Raw genomic sequence first — 20,710 nt, forward strand, 5'->3', positions numbered from 1 at the left:
ATAAATACTTATCACTACAGTTCTATGGCAAGCATAGGCTGACACAGCGGCTACTACCTTAGAGGGGAAGAAAAAAGATTCTAAGGAAGCTCATTATCAGCAGAGTCTTATATCACTAGGTCAAATTTCAAGGATTTTTTTTTGGTGACTAATACTGGATATGATGCAGTCTGCCTCTTCTTTAACTAGCTTCAGAAAGCTTAGAATATGTTTCCACGAACTGTCCGTTAAATTTGGCTGAAGCCGGTCAAAAATCTCAACGACTATAAGGGAGGGGAACTAACAAACAGATAGAGAGCATAAGTAAGATTCAGGAAATTTGAAGGCTGAAGAATAAAAGAAAATGTATTCAATATATAACATATGATAGAATTTGAACATACAGTTATTGTGCACATCATCTTTGGGATATATAGAGGAAGGCTGCTTGTTATGGTACTCGAGTATGTCTATAAATAGCTATACATATATAAATAGCTATATAGCTCTATATATCTGCATCTGAAAACATATGCAGAGAGGACTCTATGAGCATTCCAGACATAAAAAGAACTTGCATGAATGCACTCCATAAGCATGAATATCCTAGGAAATAAGCACAATTTTAAGAGGTTTATAATACTTTTTCTGCATCAAATTTAATATTTATTTTAAATTAGACACTTCTGCAATATGTATATAATATTGTATGATGAAGGTAATTTTGAGGTACCTTAAGAAGCATTAATTCATGCCATGGAAAGCATTTACAAAGATTTTACCATCAGCAACTTGTACCAAAGCATTTAAAACCATTTATAAGGAGGAAAAAAAATAAACAACCAACTTTTAGTATGGCAATAACAGTAAATGTGAGCCTTTAGCAAATTTGCTGAAATAAATGTATGTTTTATCATAAGACTTAGTGGCTAAATAATTCAAAACCATACAAAAGGTTCAATTACAGACATAAAAAATAAAGATATTATCCCTACTTTTGTGAAGTAATTTACCCTTAGCTATTGACTTAAAAAGACATTTAATCCAGAAAAGGAACTTCAAATTTAAGAAACAGACACGTTTTTTCTTCTCTTGAACTACTGAATTGGTTAAAATTCAAAGAGCAGACTCCTAAATGAAAAAAAATCTAATCAGTAATAAAATTTTAAAAACCACTTCACCAGATCCAAAATTTGATTAGATAATGCTGTTGCATTTGGCCAGATTCAGCAAAGATGATTTGCTGTGAATAAGATATCCACAACAGCTTAGAAATAGATTATTTCATTTATTACGTATATGAAGCTGAAATAACTAAAGGCAGTGGTAAACAATATATTAAAGCAATGCTTGTATCAGAACTGTTAACATTTTAGTAGTTATAAATGAATCAGTCTGAATTAATTTGTTATGCGTTGCAATTGTACTTGTGATAATGCATTTATCTAGCAACACTGCTATGTTACCAAACAGTACATTTCCATAACTGCTACATTATTATTCAGCATTATTGGAAATCTGCAATAAATTATTGATGGTATATTTTAGACAATGAAACAGAAAACAGAAAGCAAGTAGACTGAAAACTTGAGTGGAGTTTTAAGAAAGATCTGCAGCACTAAAACACTCTGAAGCTCAGACTGCTGTTATTGTGTATTGATCAACAATGGAAAAAGAAGGTAAAGTGGAGAATTCACATCCTCATTCTGCTTGCATCAGCAGTATATAGTATGCCCAGAGTTAATGCAAGTGGTATCAAAAGCTCAGATTACTGAAACTGTCTCTCTGATGTTGTCAATGCTTATTAGCAGGACACCACATTAAGTAACATCATACAAAATTAGAATCAGCTAGTCCACTAAAAGCTAATAAACACCATAGGTGTGAGCTCCGCGACAGACATTAGTGTTTAACATACAAGGCAGGGGACAACTTGTCAGAAAAATTGCATTCTTTCACAAAAACATATCACACAGTTGTTACATATCTTTAGAGAGGGTAAAAATATTCTTTGAAGCTCAGTGACACATATTAGTTACTTTGTTATATGAAACAGAGGTTGGAAACCAGAAATTTGATAACATAACCACAGTCCATTAACCAGATGTAACAGTAAGGTTTGATATTAAGCCACAGAAAAATTACTAAGGCTTTTGTCCCTCACCTGACCACATTAACCAGTCCTTTCATTTGAAAGGTTTTGTCTGTTACTTCAGCAAAAGACACAGCCAAGCTTTTGGAGTTCTTTTAAAACAGTGTTAATGCATCACATTGATCTTATTTCTTCCATTTACTCTCCTACCTTAGCATCCTTGGGCTTAACCACTTTCATGAAGGCACCTCTTACCAAAGCTTCCTCTCTCTCCCTCCTGGTTACTTTCCGAGTATCCAGAAATTTCAGGTTTTTCAATTTGTGCAGGACAAAATACCTTACAGGTTAAAAAAATGCACAGTTAAAATCCAGCAATACACAAACACACTCACACACCAAATGACTAAAATATGACAGCAATAAAGACCAAAAACCTTTGTTTCCTTTCTCTGTTCACCTTTTTTATTCAGCTTGTGTACAAAGTTACTATATTTACTTCAGTCTCTGAAATGAAGCTTGTTTTTGTTGTGTTGTAAGCTGCCCACAACAATTGAATACTAGGTGGATCAAACAGAGAAGAAAATTATCACTATGTGCATGTATGTTCTCTGTTTGGAACACTGAAGTACAAGGTATACTCAAAAACAGAATAAATTGGAAGTTGTTCTGAATTGCCAGTTTGGAAAAAGGACTTTTGAGTGATTCCAAATACCTCATCCTACATTGTAGGGAAAAAAACATCTGAGACATGGAAACTGCCAGCTATCTTCTCTGAAAGATTTCTCAGAAAACATTCATTCACTAACACTGCTTCAGATTTTTGTTATATTTCCCTAGAAACACAATTATGAGCAACCTTAGAGGCACATGAACAGTAAATCAGTGAGGAGTGTAATTTGTCTTCTACCATATATCCTAAAACACCATCCTCTAAAAAGGAGTATATGTCAGTATCCCAAACTCTTAACATTAAAAGAAAAATATTTGTCAAGAGAGTTACTCCTTTCCAGGACTACATTTGGAAGAATAATTCCAATTTGGCCCTTCCAGAGACAAAGTTTCCCAGCCGATCCCAGCTGATCCCAGCTCAGGATTAAACACAGAAGCACAGAAGGAGAGTATGAAAAGTATCTTAAGAATTCAGTTTGTGTTAGGATCTATCAGTACCATGTTCTATTTATCCTTGAGACTCAAGGTACAGCAGCTTTTTTGCCTCAAACAAATACCATTACCTCCTTGTTGCAGAGGGAGAGAACATGGCAGATCAGAAACAAAGTAAGGCACATCAAAATATCTAACCACCTCAAGTAAATGTTATTTACATTTAGTCAACCAAATGTGAAGCAGACGTTGCAAAGTGCAGGAAGTGCCAGACTTTTCCTGGCAGGAGGTAGAAAGGTGACTGATAACATTCCCCACACCTAGCTACTTTGCACAAATCTCCAGTCAGTCAGAGAACCTCGTAATCACCCCAAGCCCTTCTGGCACTGGGAGGAAGAAATGGAAGTAGTAGGAAAAATAACATTTCAAAACAGACCACCACACAAAAGATGTGTTTTGAAAGGTAAGAGTTATCTTATAATACTGTACCCAAGACCAGAAAAACATGTGAAAAAGACTCCCTTTCTACAACCAAGCAAAATTTAATGCTGCAAATAAACCTTTCAATCAAGTACAGTTTTCCTCTCAGGTAACAGCTTCATAAACTGTTAACAAGAGAACTGAAAACGCTCAGTACTGAAATGTTCAGGCAATTTAAATGGGAATCCTCAACCTATGACCTTCAATGATATAAGAAGAAGGGAGTCATCTTACAAAACAGAACATGTCCTAAGACCATTTATTCAACAACAGCTCCAGATCTACTGAAGACTGACACATTCTCGGGCTCCGCCCAGCACTCCTGGCTGTCCTTCCAGTCCTCCCTAGCATTTTGCTGGCCCTTATCTTTCAGTAGAGAAGCAGCTATGCATCTTACATTACTGGCAGAAAAGCTCTGATGACAACAGATTCTTTCAAATGAAGACATGTACAGAAGGAAACAATATGTCAAGAGTGAAGAAGAGTGAAGCTAAAAATGAGAAAAGACACCCACTAAGTGTAGGGTGAGAAAAGATGAATATTCAGGTGAAGAAAACATCGGTATTAGAAAATCGGCAAATGTTTAATGATGGAATGAAATATGCCATCGAAAAACAGGCTGCAGAAAAAATGACAACAGACTAAGACAGCACTGTCATCTATGCTGACTTTGGATCACAGCCCTAATGTCAGTCTCTCAATCATTTCAAAAGAGCTTAAAATTATAATAGCATTCCTTGATACAAATGTATTTTTGTATTTTTTAAGCCATCCTGACTGCACTTCAAAAAACAGAATTTGCACCAGTACTTGCCAATGCCAAAAACAAAACTGAAAAACCCTCCCACATAAACTAAACAGCAAACTACACCACAAGTCACAGGTTTGGGGTTGATTTGGGTTTTTTTAAGTTTGCACTCCTGAAGAGGAGCAAATGTGTAAAAAGTAAGTACCACAAAGGTTATCCCACTCGTAAAACAAAGGTATGTCAGTGATTAATTCTTTTACAAGGTGATTCAAAATACAATCCTGTTTATTCATATTCCTTTTACTAAATGTGATATAAAAGGAGTATGTATTATTTGAAAATAATATAGTACTATTTTATTAAATGGCTGAATAAAAGCACCAGGCTTCTTGGATATATTTTAACTAGAAATATGAAGATGCAGCTTCAAACTAAATGTAACACAAGTTTGCCATAAAAAATACAGGAAAGGATTACCAAAGCCCTGGAAAGAACACTTTACAATATCAATTCAACCCTTGTAAATTTAATCCAGGGTTATTTGTTGCACAAAATCTCTTTACTGTGATGTATGACTTAGTTACTAAGGTTATCACAGCAGTATCCTAAAGTTGCATAGTACATAAAACATTTCAGTTAACAATGCAGGGAGGTTAACTCCCACAGATAACCTACTATCAGAGGGTTAGACCAGATGACATGCCTCTGTCAGCTTTCAGGAGCTATTGATGGTTCAATCAGTTTGTTTTGAAGGTAAAGTACAACAAAAGGGCACTAAACTTATTCAAACTGTCAACAGGGACTATCTGGAATGTTGCTTGCAGGTAAGTAATTTTGGGTGTTTTAAGACCATTATCAAACACCAATGGCTGCAGAAAAAGACAGCTACTAATAACACAGAATGCAGCCATCATAAAATACTTTATGGCAGGTAACAGGGATCCATAAATTGTGTGACACATTGCACCTGTTTTAGGCTTGTAAAATCACTAGTTAAGAGAACACTGTTTAGTGAAGAAAGAGCCATCGAAATTTTACATAGTAAATTTAGAAAGGTTGATTTTAGGTTAGAGGTTGAAGGGGCAGGGTCTCCCTGCCTCCCCCCTCCCCCTTTTTTTAATAATTTTGAAATTTAGCACCACTTCATGTGCTCTGAGACTGCTGTTACTGGGGTTTAACATCTTTGCAATGGTGTGAGAAAAGGTTATTATCTTCAGTGATGAGGATAAAGGTGAGAGAAAAAAAAAAGAGGGAAAAAAAGAGAGGAAAAAAAAGAGAGAAAAAAAATCAGACATACCAGGAAGGTGCTTAGAGATCCATTTATCACTAACTGTAAACTGAACTTCTAATTCATGATGGATTAAGGAAATGAACTATGTAAGAAAAGTTGCATCTTCTTTTGTCCAGAATCATCTCCCCACCTTGACTCCCAGTGCCAAGTCGCATGATATTGAGCTAGTAATAGATACCCATCACACACAAACAGGAACACTCTAAGATGGAAAAAGACCAGAGAATATCACATTTCATGCTATTTCAGTCTTAGTTAAGTGAAAATGACAATAAAGATTAACAATTCACTTACCAGTTTTGTAAGTGCTGCATGTGATTAGTATTATTTTAACAGATTTATACAGACCTGTCAAGATATTGGAAAAGAGGGACAGGCTTGAGGGGGCATTTGCAAAGGAACACAGTAACTTTGGGATTCAGCTGCTATTGACATTGGCAAAAGCTCAAATGGGCAAAGCCTTCCTTTGAAGAAACATGTTGGAGCTTAGAAAAGGACAGAACAAAGACAGCTTTGAGATCAGCTAATGCTATTTATTAAACAATAAATGACTCTAGTTTTTATATAAAGAAATATTGTCTCTGCTACTGACTCACTATACAGCCTTTAATGAATCACAGACGTGTTGTCTTAACTCTGCCTTGTAAACACAGAAAATAAGACCTATCAGTTATCTTGCAGGTATATCCTGTCTATGTTTCCAGTTCTTTACTGTGTAATGGTCATTACTTAAAACACAGGCCCCTTCTTGGGTTATTCCCTCGCCCACCAAAAATCAGTGATGGTTCACACAATCTTAGGAGAGCAATTCATTGGTAAAGCAAAAGCGTTCGAAGAGAATGTGTAAGCGTCCTAATAGAACAAATTTATTTTATACATATGTGAGAAATTTGTCAGTCCTGATCTAAAACACACAGTTGTAAATAACCTTTATGTCAACTCCTTATTTTTGTTAAATAGCTACTGTGTCATTTCATTCTGATCTTTTTTTAGGTTGTTTTTTTTTCAGTAGCCATTTAGGTTCCGGCATAAAAATTCCTTCAGTTTTAATAAGCTCTGGTACACTACTCCTTACTATTATCAAACAGCAAATTTTTATTCTGGACCTGTGAATACCATAGCATAGCAAAACAAACAAAAAAACCCACTTAATATCATAGCATCTAAGGGCATTGATTCATTTATTACCTCCCTTGGAAAAGCAGACAAGTTGTAGAACATGGTTGGCCTCCTGATACTGAAAGATAATGGCATCACCCATGAGCCATGCTAGAAAAAAAACTTAAAGGGCAAATAAATTACTTGGAGAAATAATGTTTTGTTTGGTTTTTTTCTCCTTCTATATATTTAAGAAAAACTGGAATATAAAATTTTGCTATCTGCATCAGCATTAAATTTTAAAATATAAAATTAATCTGGCTCTGAAAAATTGAGAGTTATTTGCCCAGAAGAATGAAGAAGGGTCTAGCTTTACTTATAAAACTCTGAAGGAGTGATTATGCTTTCAGTTAAGTTATTATAAACTAGAAAAAATAAATAACCTGAAGTTGGCAAAGTTACATCAGCATTCAAATGGGGAGCGATAAAAACAAAAATCAGGATCGAGCAACGTGCTTGTGATACTGAACTGAATTATCTTCTATAGTTCTTTCTTCACCGCCACCAAAAAGTTTAACCTCTACACTCACCCTTACCCCACCAATCATCATACTGCAACAAAACTTCCTCAATACAGAGTTAAGGAGGCCAGGTCATAAACTTAAACCAGCATCTTCCAGAATAGAGGGCATTATGTTGGCAGAGGATCACATACCCTCTGTAAAACCTTGGCATTGCTTGGTGATGACCCCATAATTCTAAGGGGCTCTCAAGCCACTTCAGAAAGCCAAACCACCTCCTGATACTTTAACATCCTCTGCTCTGTAGCAGTAGCTGCAAGCAACTCTATGAATTAGAAAAGTTTCTTTCTACACATGTAACAAACACAGTAAGCGAAGACATAACTGTAATATTAGGATGGACAACTTGGGGTACTATAGACTTTAACTTATTTGGCTGAAAGAAACTTTATAAAAGCCCATGGCCAAAAATTCTTCCAGTGACTAATCTCAGATGGAAATTATGTGACTATTTGATGTCAATCAAATCCAGTTTGCATTGTAGAAATTACAAGACCCCATGCAAACAGTGAAGAGACACAGATTCATAGATTATACAGGTATAAGGGAATACCCTAATCATTTCATTAAGTACCTGAAAAACATACAGAGGCATCACAGACTTCAGTCCTTCCTGTTACAGCAGAGCTTCAACAGTAAATTCACTGATGTATATTAGAATTATTTTCATTACTGAGAAAGGACTTCTAGTCTCCTATGGTTTCTTGAAGATGTATTTATGTATTTATATTAACATCCAAATTTAATAACACAACTTGAAAAGATGAGTAGGTTCTGTCTCACAAAAAACCCAAAACAAACAAACAACACAAAAAAACCCCCAACCAAAAACCATAATAAACCAAAACAAAACAACAAGGAAACAGAAAATTGCATAAGACCCAGCATTTCACAGAATCTTGTGGGATGGGAATAGCTGATTTAGCTTGAAAAGTTAATCCACACAAAATACATTCACTTCCTTTCTTGCTGTTCTATCTTAAGAGGACTTCATAAGGTTATCACCATGTGCTCCCCCTGCCAAAGATAGCATATCTAGTATATGTACTTTTAAGCTAATTTAAAATAAACTCAGGCATTTGTTTCCACTTGCCCTTGTTTCCATGTCAACAGCACTTAATGAATGCATCATTCCAGGAAATGTCAATAAGGAGCAAAGAAGAATGAACAAGCACTGAAAACTTCACACATGCTATACATCCTTCACAATCATATCACTTTAATGAAAATAGGTGAGGTCACCTGCAGCATTTGCAAATGCTTTGTAATACATTCTGACCCAGATGATTTTTCACAGTTCAGTAACATCGCGTTTGAAGTTTTCACTGCAAACAATACACCCACAGGACTGACCAAGTGTGGGTACAAGAGAAGTAACCAGCAATTACTGTGCTGACTTCTGTTACTTTGATCTCCAGGTCATGACCTTTGCTTTCACTCAATCTTCAAAGTAGAAATTGTAGAATAGGTTATTTTAGAAGACGCACTGTTTTGCAAGCTATTTTTCTGTATTTCTTGTTTCTTATTTGAGGCAAAAGCTTTTAAAACTTTCCTATCACTATTATATTTTAGATACTCTGCTTTTCATTGCCATCGTCCCAAAGATATCCCTTTACAAAATATTACCCTCCCAAATATGGGAAGCTTAAAGAAGGAAGATAAAAATTAAGAAAATATAGCACTTTTTTTTTTTAAGGGAAAGTAACTAAGCCATGTTACAATGATGGAAAAAACTACGAGTTTTTAAAATGAAACAGGAAAGCTTGGTTACAAAAATATTGCAGAAGGGACTTTCCATTTTCTTTTCCTTTCCAAGCAAAAATTCCAATAGCAAACATAAAAATGTTTTCATCAATTTGTTCTCCTTCGCATTTGAAACTAAGGAAGAATAACAGGAATGGAAAATTATTTTTTTTTCTTTTTTCTTCTTCTAAAAAATACTCCACTAAAATATTACATTTCTTAGGTGGAAAAAAATAACTACTTTCAGAAAAAGACACATCGATGTTTTTCTATAAAACCTATTTTTAATGAAAGACTTAGAAAAAGAATTTGTATTGAAATTGATAGAAAACCATACCAATGGATTATTTGAGGAACCAGATTATAACTTCTTGACAAACAGAATAGCTTTAAACATTTTATAAGTATTTTGTGATAAAACCTAATTAGTTTTGAAAGACATATTATTACTTTTTCTCTCTGTTACTAATATCACAGTAAATCACTGGATTTCAAGTTTTTAAAAATTTTATTTTCCACATTTTTTAAGGTTGAGATTTTGGGAGTGGTGTTTAGAGATCATTTCAGTTTGTTGGAATGAGAAGATTAAGTAACACTGATTTCTAGCACCTTTCTCTTTCTGATTGAGAAATTAAATAGCCTGAACTCTAATTGAACTCAGTAGGAATGAAATTAAAGCTTGATGAAAAATGAAGCTGTGGTTCCAATGGTCTCTGCAAAAATTTACAAAAATAAGTTCTGATTCAGAACAAAATAAAACCAGTTAAACTTTATGGTAAAGCAAACTGTTTACACAATTCAGGTTCGCTGAAATCCAAATTTTTGATGCTTGTTGTGTGACAAATCTTTTTTTTAAAATTAAGAAAAAATACTTTAAACAAAAATGCTGAAGCACTACAAGTGATTGCTTTTGAGATATGAAGTGATACATTTGATAAAACACAAGCACTTTCTTACTCAGGAGCTTCTTCTTAAATCTAAGATACTCTTTGGGTTAAGGAAGAAAACAGTTGTGTCTAAGATCCATCAGAACGTGTATTCAAAATTATGAACTAGCTATACAGAGTAAAATTAGTAAAGTACTTTTTAATCAGTGCCACCATGTAGGTGAATATATTTCCCTAAAGACAGACAGACAGATAAATAGATGGATACTTTTGTTTTTCAGTCCAATGTTTCCTGGCAAACACGCTTCATATAATGGAACACATGATTACAGAAAAGAAGCAGGAAGCTTTCGTTATAGTAGAACCATAAATCATTCAACTAATTAGAAGTCCATTCTTCTTTCTTAAAAGAGCTTTAATTAACTTAGTTTGTATGGAAAAAATATACTCAGGTTTTTGCAAAATTGAGAGAAAAGAAAATGGAAGCAAAGTTACAGTATCCAGCAGATGCATAAATACAATCACTTCACACTTTGACATAGTGGTTTGCCACAATGTGACCTAAAACTACCTTGACCTCCCTGAAATCAACATTTTTGCATTGAAATGAAACAACAGACATGCTTGTTTTGATGTATGGCTGTGTGACATATTATAAATATTACATCACATAACCACAGAGGATGTCAATCAATAAAGAATTTTTCCAGACAGCACTAAATGAAGCATGGATTCTTGCCTCTGAATGGCTCTTTTAACGTACTACTTTTGCTTAAATGATTAATAGGAGACATATTGTCAGAAAACATACTTAAAGTGAAAAACAGTAAACTGTAGAAATATCATTCATTTTTTAAGCAATTCTCTAGTGCAAATGTCACATAAATTAGCATAGAGACAGGACTATTAGACTCTCATAAGCTGGATAGTAAGCATACCTTCCACTTAAGTGTGAAAGCAATAGGAAAATACTATATTAAATCTAGACTGCTCTACTTGGTGGAAAGCAAAGTGCTCCACAGCTAAGCTGGACTCAAAAGCCGCATCATTAAAAGGTGAAAGTTTTTAAGCTAATAATAACCTAGAAATCCTTCTCAAAAATTTGGATCAAACTAAAAAAGCTACTGTTTCAACCTACAGTATTTATGAGCAATAAAGTGATGTATATGATTTATGGTTTTAGTTTTATACTAAATCCTAAGGAGTTTAGAATACATGAAGGTAAAATCAGAGGTTTTTTTAAATATAACTGGATACTGTGGGTGATCTGCTAATAAAAATGAAGCTCAAGCTAGGCAAGGTCAGCAGCACAGTGACCAGTGTTGCTTGTCTCTGACCTTACTCAGACAGACATTTTCAGCTGATGTGAAAAATGCCAGCACACAAAGACTAAATCATAGAATCATAGAATGGTCTGGGTTGGAAGGGACCCCAAGGATCATAGAGCTCCAACCCCTCTGCCACAGGGGGTTGGACCAACCTCCAGGCCTGGATCTACACAAGGCTGCCCAGGGCCCCTTCCAACCTGGCCTTGAACACCTCCAGGGATGGGGCATCTACTACTTCTCTGGGCAGCCTGTTCCAGCACCTCACCACTCTTCCTGTAAAAAACTTCCCCCTAGTATCTAATCTAAACCTTCCTTCCTTGAGTTTTAATCCATTCCCCCTTGTCCTGCCATTGTCTACCCTTTTAAAAAGTTGAATCCCCTCCTGAAATATTGTATTAGGTATGAGCAAGGAAAAAAAAATCCAATGACTTTTTAAATAATCAGTCTTACTTGCCTAAATGTTTTAACTATGAAAATTATGTCACTTCAGAAGACATTCATAGAATGCTTTTAGTTGCAAAGGACCTCAAAGATCATCTAGTTCCACGCCCCCCACCCCCCGCCATGGGCAGGGACACCCTTCACTAAATCAGATTGCTCAAAGCCCCATCCAACCTGGCCTTAAACTCTTCTAGGGACATGGCTTCCACAGCTTCTCTGGGCAACCTGTTCCAGTGCCTCACCACCCTCATAGTAAAGAATTTCTTCCTAATGTCTGATCTAAACCTATCCTTTTGCAGGTTGAAGCCATTACCCCTTGTCCTATCACTACACTCTCTGATGAACAGAGAGTTTCCCACTTTCCTGTAGGACCCATTTAAGTATTGGTAGCTCATAATTAGGTCTCCCCAGAGCCTTCTCTTCTCCAGGATGAACAAGCTAAACTTTCTCAGCATTTTAGATATATACTTACAGTCATCCTCATCAGTCACGTATTTTTATTTTTAAAATATAAGCTTCGTAATTTTCAGCAACATTTCAGTTGGACAATGAGTATTTTATCAGGCTTCAATATTAATTTCCAGATGACTTTTTGTGTAGTTGGTTGGGCTTTTTTATTGAAATCAAAACACTAAACTAAATAGCTCTGAGTAAAGCAGCACAATATAGGAGTCATCCTTTATTCTGTTTTCTTCAATAGTGCCTTTATAACTGTAGTAAAAGCAGCTCATCACCACAACTGAATGTTAGTAGAGGAAAATGCAAGTGGTTATGTGAGGGTAGTACTTTATTTTTTTAAGTGACTGTCACCCGTAGTGTATGTAAATGTTGCCTTACCTTGGCCTTAAAGAAGTAAAGACTGTAAGTAGACACAGATCAGCATCCTCATTCAGGAAATCCTGTACACACTTGCTCAATTCAAACATGTGCCATGTAGCACTGAAACATTTCTTGAAATAGGGATCCTAAGAGTAATCTCACTGAAATGTGGTTACTCAAATTCCCAGGTGTTTCATGGCAGAACATACCACAATGCTTTCAGAAGAGAGTAGTTGTCGGAATCTCTGAGTTGGTTTTAGTTCAGTATTTTTCCAGTAATAAAATAGAACTGACATACCTTATTGTATCTGCAGGTGAAAACACTAACCTGTATCTCTGGTAGTCATCTTCATCGTTTTCTTTGCAGACCAGCTCATTTGGGCAGGCTGTGTTTCCAAGCAAACTGAGATACTGTAGTGAGGGCACAACTTCAGCCAAATGGTCCAAAAGGGTTTCTAATTCTGTTATGTGTCAAAGGTTGTGGGTTAAGGATTCAATGAGATTAATGAAAAAAGCATTTAGAGTTGCATCACCGCTGATTTAAACATACATTTCAATAACTGACAATCAAATTTAGTATGGCATTCGGGAAAATGTCACATTAATTGTTCCAAGGGCAAACAGGGATAAATTTCAGTCAGTATTTTGGCATGGAATGAAAGAATTTGGATGTTTTGTCATTCTTTTCTCCTCCTCTCTTTCCTAGGTGGTTCACTACAAAACATTAAAACTTTGACAAAATGATGGATGCTGTGTGGTAAAATGGCTAGCAATTGCTAGAGCTATGAAACTTTTCCAGCATGGAAACAAACAGTTAGTTTCACAGCACATTCATCACTAATATATTCAGTCTTCTGGAAAATGAGTTTAAAAACAAAAAAAGTCAAACCACAACAACCCACTTTCACTCCCAGCATATAAATGCATTGAGTGCCACAGCAACACATTCATAATTACTCAATTAGTATATGTGAATTAATGCTTCACTAAGTACAACTTAAAGACATCAGCGTTACAAGTATTTTAAATGTAAATCTTTACAATCTTGTAAAGCATAAAATTTTACATTAAAATAGCCTTATATTTTGGTGTTCACGAGGCTTAACTATATTCCTCAGAGCATAAATAATGATGATACACCTTCGATATTGTAAACTATATGAAAACAAACAAATAAAGGTTAAATTATCTCTTAACTACTGCAATATTGGAAACCACATTTTGGTTTAAGCATAACAACATTCAACCATTTACACCCTATTGACTGGTCAAATAAAGCAAATTATTTTGTTAATGTCTAGTGTGACAGTCTCTAAGACTCAAACTATACATTCTTATTCAATCTCCGTGCAAAAAAAAAGGCATGTTTCTCAGAAATGATGCCGTATGTATGTGTGTAAAAAGTTTTCAATGTTTAAAAATTTATTTAGACAATATTAATAATTATTCAAAACCATCAAAGAGCATTTCATTGCTCTGGTTTTATCCGCTCCTGCTGTTAGAGACCACCACTATTGTTTTAAATCCTCAGTTCACTTGTGTTGCTATTATTTATATTTGATTTATGTGTTTCTGTTATCTTTGTTATTCTTAGCTGATGGAATTTACTTTATTTCTTCACCTCAATATCTTAAGGGCAACAGAAGCAATAGAGAATAGAAAGAGCAGCTTCACTGCTAAAAACGTGGGTTTCCTTTTGCAAGCCTGAAATTTAATTTTATTTCCAAATGCACATGAAAACCAAGCTGAAAATTACTGATTTTAATATATTAAAATCAATGTATCTAAACTCATAGTTAATGTTCTGTTCCATAAGGTATGGAATCATCCTCACATACTTGTATTGGTTTGAAACTATTTCTATTAATTAATAAGGTAAAAATGCTAATTTTTAATTTGGCAAAGCCACATTATGGAATGCTGTTTGCCAATAAGTAGCACCGTATGATAAACTCCTAATCAAAATCTTGCCTTAATTTTTGTCTTCTCATACCTGGACCTCAAGCTCACAAACAAACTTTTTCACAGCTCTTCTGGGAAGTATGTGACTGTGATGAAAAGGTCACAAACTGTTTTTCCACACATGTTCAAGTAAAGGCTTTTTAAAAATTTCCTAAGGCTGTCAGAGAAGCATACCTGGCACCCTTCTTCAGCCAGGAGAAACACTTAATTTCTTGCAGGATTGCTTAAGTTGCAAAAGGCTCCTTGAGAGAAAGAGTTTATTATTATAAAATTTATTTCCATAACAGTAATCAAAGGAATCATAGAATCATAGGGGTTGGAAGGGAACTCGAGAGATCATCGGGTACAACCCCCAAATCATACAGTGGGGTGGAGGAGTAGCTGTTGCAAGGCTTAGATTGTATCTGGCCAAAACCAAACCAACCAACAAACCAAAAAAACTCCAACCAACCATTTTGCTGATTCTATGGAATAAACATGCAAAATATGTTTGTCAATTCAGTAGAGCTTTCGCTGAGGTAGATTTTCTCCACAAAAAATTTGCTGAATGTAGAGTGTGACACATATGCTCTTAAATAACCATGCAGACTTAGGGATAAATATCAAAATGTATTTAGATATCTAATGTGTCAGCTTAGATTTACAAAATGTGTAAGACTGTATCAAAGTCCTACAGAAGGGAAAAGGGAGAGACACCAAATTCACTAACATCTTTGGATGTTAGTTGAAAATCTCAGTCTCCTCAAATTTGGAAATTAGCAGCTAGATTCCAATGTATCATATCTATAACTTTAGCACTGATTTTAGATGCCTTACAAATTATTTCAGGCAAAGGTGACTGGAATCACACACAGACTTTTTACTGTGCAGTTCTGTGTGAGACTCCCTAGATCTTTGTTATCATTTACTCATCTCCTACTGACACAGATATTTATCATTGCAGCTTTATTTCCATTTCAGCTAGAACAGAAACACGTGCACAAGACAAACCCCAAAAATCAGATGAAATCACCTCAAAAGCAGATGGTTACTAATTCACAGAAAAGGTGAAGCTTTACATGCTTAGACAGCATAGAAGTAACAGGATGACAGGAACACTTGAGAAAAAACAAACTTCTGGCTTATGATAGTCAATTTTTTTGTGCTAGAATCACCAGTTATATCATAAATAATTAAAATTCTCATCTCTCTTAAAATCAAAATGGAAGGCACTATTTTTCCAAGAAGCCCCATCTGCATGCCACTGCAGTTATTCAAATTCTTATGATGAAGAGTTTCTTAGAGATTACAGTGCATTTCTACTGTACTGCTAGCTTAGTCAGTAAGTCATATACCTATTTTAATCACAATACCTGAACTATATAATGCCACCAGAAGTGTAAAGTCTTTCTAAAACAATGGTATGAAAATAGAGGAAGAAAATCAAAACCGATTCTGAAATTTTACTGCCAGCTTCATTTTTATGGTCTATTGCTGCAGTCTAAGGAGTGCCATATTGGTGCAATCAGAGCCTAAGAGCTACAAGTCCTGTTGTGCCACTTCTAAGACCACTTTCAGCTCCATTCTACCCAAGAAAAGGAAAACCACAATTAAACCCATGGACAGTGCCAGAGAAAAATTATTTATTAATTTATTTATAGCTCTGTGACAACAGCCGTGAACTGATCCTTTTGAAGCAGTGTCACTGGTCACTGGTATATATACATAAAATAGTGATGCAACTACTTACACTACAGTCTGTTGTTTGAAAAGCGGTTTAAAGTGTCACTGTTATGACTACTAAAGTACCTTAGTGCAGCGATCCATCTTCTAATTCAACAGTGTCATCATTACTAATCTATTAATGCCTGTTTCTAACAGACATTGACTGAAATAAAAATCTGAGCTCTTTAGCTCACAGGCTAAAACGTTAATTCTCAGCAATTATACAACAATTGTCCCCTCTCCAAAAATACAACCTGGCCTATATGAATTTTTACCAGAAACATACTAGACATATTTTAAAATTTCATCCTCATCAAAAACTATACTGACTTCTTGCACCATTTCCAGTTTTAACTAGGGAAACATCTACAAGAATGGGGTGTCTCATACTCAGATTAACTTTTTTAAGCCTCTCTGTTATGATACACATATGTATATCACACATGCATATTTACAGTAGACTGTTCACAGTGTACATACACATACACAACCATGTCACCATATTTTTTATTCAGAAAACCAAACTCTATCAACAACCCTGAGACATCAGCAATAGAATTACTTGGAAAATATAATACCATGATGGGGGCAGTTAAGCTGCAGCAGAACAATGTAATTTTTTGCAAGTTTTATGCAAACAAATATATCCTACAAATGTTCTGACTTGTCTATTCTCACTCACCCACCGGTACCCAATACCACAGTTTTTTAGGTTCTCCAGAAGGCAAAAAGAACAAGAAAAAGCCCAAAGAAAATTATTTCTCTCCCTTCTCTGGCTAAGAATTAACTCTGTATGTGAACTCATAGCATTTGTGTTTCTTTCTTTTGTAGAAAATCCTGTAGCCTGGAGTAAAATCATAGTGCTAGTCAGGACTACAGCCCCTTACAAACTCTTCAAAGATTAGCTGCACAGCATGCAAGAGTACTACCTAGGAAGGAGTGGCAATATCCGAAGTTAAATCATCACCGGGGAATGTTAGATTTGAACAAAGTCCAAGTTGTAAACTATGAGTGGATAGTATAAAGCCACTTCACCTAGACAATTTTAGAAGAACCTCACAAGCAGGGACAGTCCTTTTGACAGTCCCAAGCTGTATCCTGTGACAGCCAACAGAGTAAAAAGACCATTGTGGTCATGTGGATTCACACAGGAGCTACTGGATGACATATCCCACTATTCCAGACCCCTGTACTCTTAAGAGTCTCTTTAGCCGTGTCCTTTCACTACTCACTCCAGCATATTTCCAGGGTGCAGACACTGCATGAATCCTTTATAGAGAGTAATATAAGGATCCAGATGCAATGCTTTAAGTACTGAGGCTGGTCATCCCCAAACTCCATACTGTTTCCTCTCTCACCGGTACTCTTGGTATAAGGTTATTTCTTGTTTGCTCTTCAGGGACAACTGCTGCTCAAACCTATAAAGAAACACAGCCTTTGCTAACAGTTATAAAGGAAATTATTCTATGTAATTCCTTACAAATGCTATGCTAACATATAGCTCCCCAAACAAACCTAGGCATATTTCCTGCCTCACCACTCAATATTTTTATTGCACAGAGTTTGAAGAATGCAAGAGAATCCAGGAATTCTTCCTGTAACTTTTTTCTGTGCCAGCAGTTGTTTCTACTAGTAATATACTCTAACATGGTGATTTTATAAGAAAAGTAATCACTCTTGTTCTCCCTCAGTGCTTTCCAAAGTGTTCCATCATTTTCTTTCAAAAATTTTGTACTTAGTTGTCTTGGTTTTGGCCGGATAGAGTTAATTTTCTTCTTAGCATGCTGCTGGTATAGTGCTGCACTTTGGATTTAGGATGAGAATAATATTGATAACACTGATGTTTCAGTTGTTGCTAAGCAGCTAAGGACTTCTCATACTAATCAGTTTTTCATACTGGTGGGGGTTGCCCAAGAAGCTGGGAGGGGACACAGCTGCACAGCTGACCCCAAAAGCCCAAAGGGATATTCCATACCACATGATGTCATGCTCAATATATAACTGCAGGACTGGCAGGGAGGTAGTACAACTCAGGAATTAGCTGAACATCAGCTTTGGGTGGTGAGCAATTGTGCATCATTTGTTTTGTATATTACTCTTTTATAATTAGTATTATCTTCTTTTTCTGTCCAATTAAACTGTCTTTATCTCAACCCACAAGTTTTAGGGTTTTTTTCCTAATTCTCTCCCCTATCCCACTGTGGGAGGTGGGAGAACAAGAGTGGACAAACAGATGTGCAGTTTTTTTAGCTGTCTGCTGAGTTAAACCACAGCATTGGTCTTTTCAAATGTTTCACCCTCCCACTTACCCAAGAGAGTTGCAGGAGAGCTTTACATGTTAATGACCTTCTGTGATTACAGCTTTTGAAAGTTCTTAGAAGCAAAGAGGCAAAGTGAAGCGCAATCAGCTTTACATTCAAAATATTTTTTAGATACATAAATAGAGAATATCAGAAATATCACACAGAATTCCAGGCTGTCATGTAAAAAGACCCAAAATAGTCATTCAAGTCTTTTGCCAACTAACCATCTGCCATGCAGGTGCTGCAATCAACCTAACATTAAAACAGCTGGATAGCACTTCAAATGAGTAAGGTACCTATACTTATTCCCATTTGAAACATTTGCTTCAATTAAATTTATCACAAACACGATGTAGCAATCACAAGCTATTCCACAGGCAAATAGCCTTGAAGCAGAAGTTAGCGATTCTCCTCTGAATGCAGTGCAAAAAGATCTTTGCCACCTGAACACTTCACTTAGAATGCACTAGGTCTTCAAGGTTGGATAACCCCAGAAATAGGTTGCAATATGCAAGTACATATCTTCCCCTTCTCCATAGGCAATAGGATGTCATGCACAGTCATGGAATCATAGAATCACAGAACGGCATGGGCTGGAAGGGACCCCAAGAATCATAGAGTTCCAACCCCCCTGCCACAGGCAGGGCCACCAACCTGCCTGTGTCATGCCACATTCTAGCCTGAACCCTATCTGGTAGCGAGATAGGACCTTGGGATAAGGCCTTGTTCACTGACTTTAAAACCAATCTGCTCAAGAAAGAAAAGGTAGAGCACAGGTGGCAATGAACTAAGTCCATACAGCTCATGGAGAGCTCCCTGCATCCTGAATACTTGGGGAAAAAAAAAATTTAAAAAATCACATTGTGCCTACTGGAGTAGCATTCGTTTTCTCTGTGTAGCTGGAGCTGCCAGTGCTTTTAAGGGTATTTCATAAAGCCCATGGTTCCAAGGATGCAGATTTGACATTGAGGTCTCAATATCCTTAGGTGTACAAACATGAGAAATGGGAGAAATGTTTTTATTCTTACAATCATATTACATTTCTGGTTTTCTAGAGAGGTCTATCCTGAAACCATATGTCCTTTCTTTCAAAGTTTGGGGTTTTGTTTGGATTTTTTTTTAAACACTACTCTGTTCAAATACTGTTCAAGGTTCCCAGAAACAATGACAAGCAAGAATAAAGCAGCAGCTCACCATTTTTTAAAAAGTTATAACATCAGGAGTTGAACTGGTCCAAGCACTCTTGTATAACAGGATAAGGAAGCAATTGGAATGAAGACTGCCTCCCTCTTCCATAGATGTTTGCAATTAGGCTTTCACATTACTTTAATTTTTACTTTGGGTGCTCTTTATCCTAATGGCTTATCAGGTAATGCAGTTCTCCAACAAGGTACACTCAGATTTAAGCAAATCTGCAATTGTGGCACAGAGAGGTCAGAAGTATATGCTAGAGGACTGCTGTACTATTTTAACATTTCATCTTAGATATTTGTTAATTGAAGATAGGGATCTGCACATAATAGAAGACAATTCATGTATAACATATTTACTCAATCCAAACATAGAGTCTTCAGCACTTAAGTTAATGAAATTCTGGTCAGACTGGGACTTCTAGGTCATCCAGCACTTCGGGACAATGTAGAAAGAAGCACAAAGGCCAAAAACAAATCTACAGTTTGGGAGTTAAAGCCATAACTGTTAGGCATTACAATGATACCTCTGCAAAGACAGATTATACCAGAAGTACTTATTGGTACATTCTTCAGCGGAGGGACTCGATTCATCCTGTTTGCAGAGGGTCAAGAACATCTAATCCTTACATCTGAACCACATTGTATCACCTCTTGCCATAAGTAATGCATATACTATTGTGATCATTCTGCATAGATTTCTCTAGATGTCCCACTCTATGGTGTGAAATATTTTGGTTTTACTATAAACCATTGAAAACCTAGATCTAGACTCAATGTCTGCACTTGATATCTACATTCAACACCTTTATTTGAAATCAATTTTGATATTGGTTCTTCAGAAGTATATAGAATGTACGTTACATAGATGTCCAGCTCACTGGACTAAGTAAAGAAAAAGGGGTTTTACATCACAGGATCACAGATCCAGCTCATGTCAGACTTACGTATTTTGGAGAGAGG

General features: G+C 35.9%; 1 protein-coding gene across 1 annotated transcript in view; it reads right to left on the reverse strand.

Moving 5' to 3' along the window:
- LRMDA (leucine rich melanocyte differentiation associated) overlaps positions 1-20,710 on the reverse strand; it is a gene marked incomplete at both ends in the record, with an annotated part of 657,780 nt that overhangs the window by 265,331 nt on the left and 371,739 nt on the right. Inside the window, 2 exon segments of the mRNA XM_084265034.1 lie at positions 2,282-2,408; positions 12,917-13,047. Coding sequence (XP_084121160.1) covers positions 2,282-2,408; positions 12,917-13,047 — 258 coding nt within the window.

This window comes from Gallinula chloropus (assembly GCF_964237585.1).
Source record: "Gallinula chloropus genome assembly, chromosome: 5".
NCBI lineage: Eukaryota > Metazoa > Chordata > Aves > Gruiformes > Rallidae > Gallinula > Gallinula chloropus.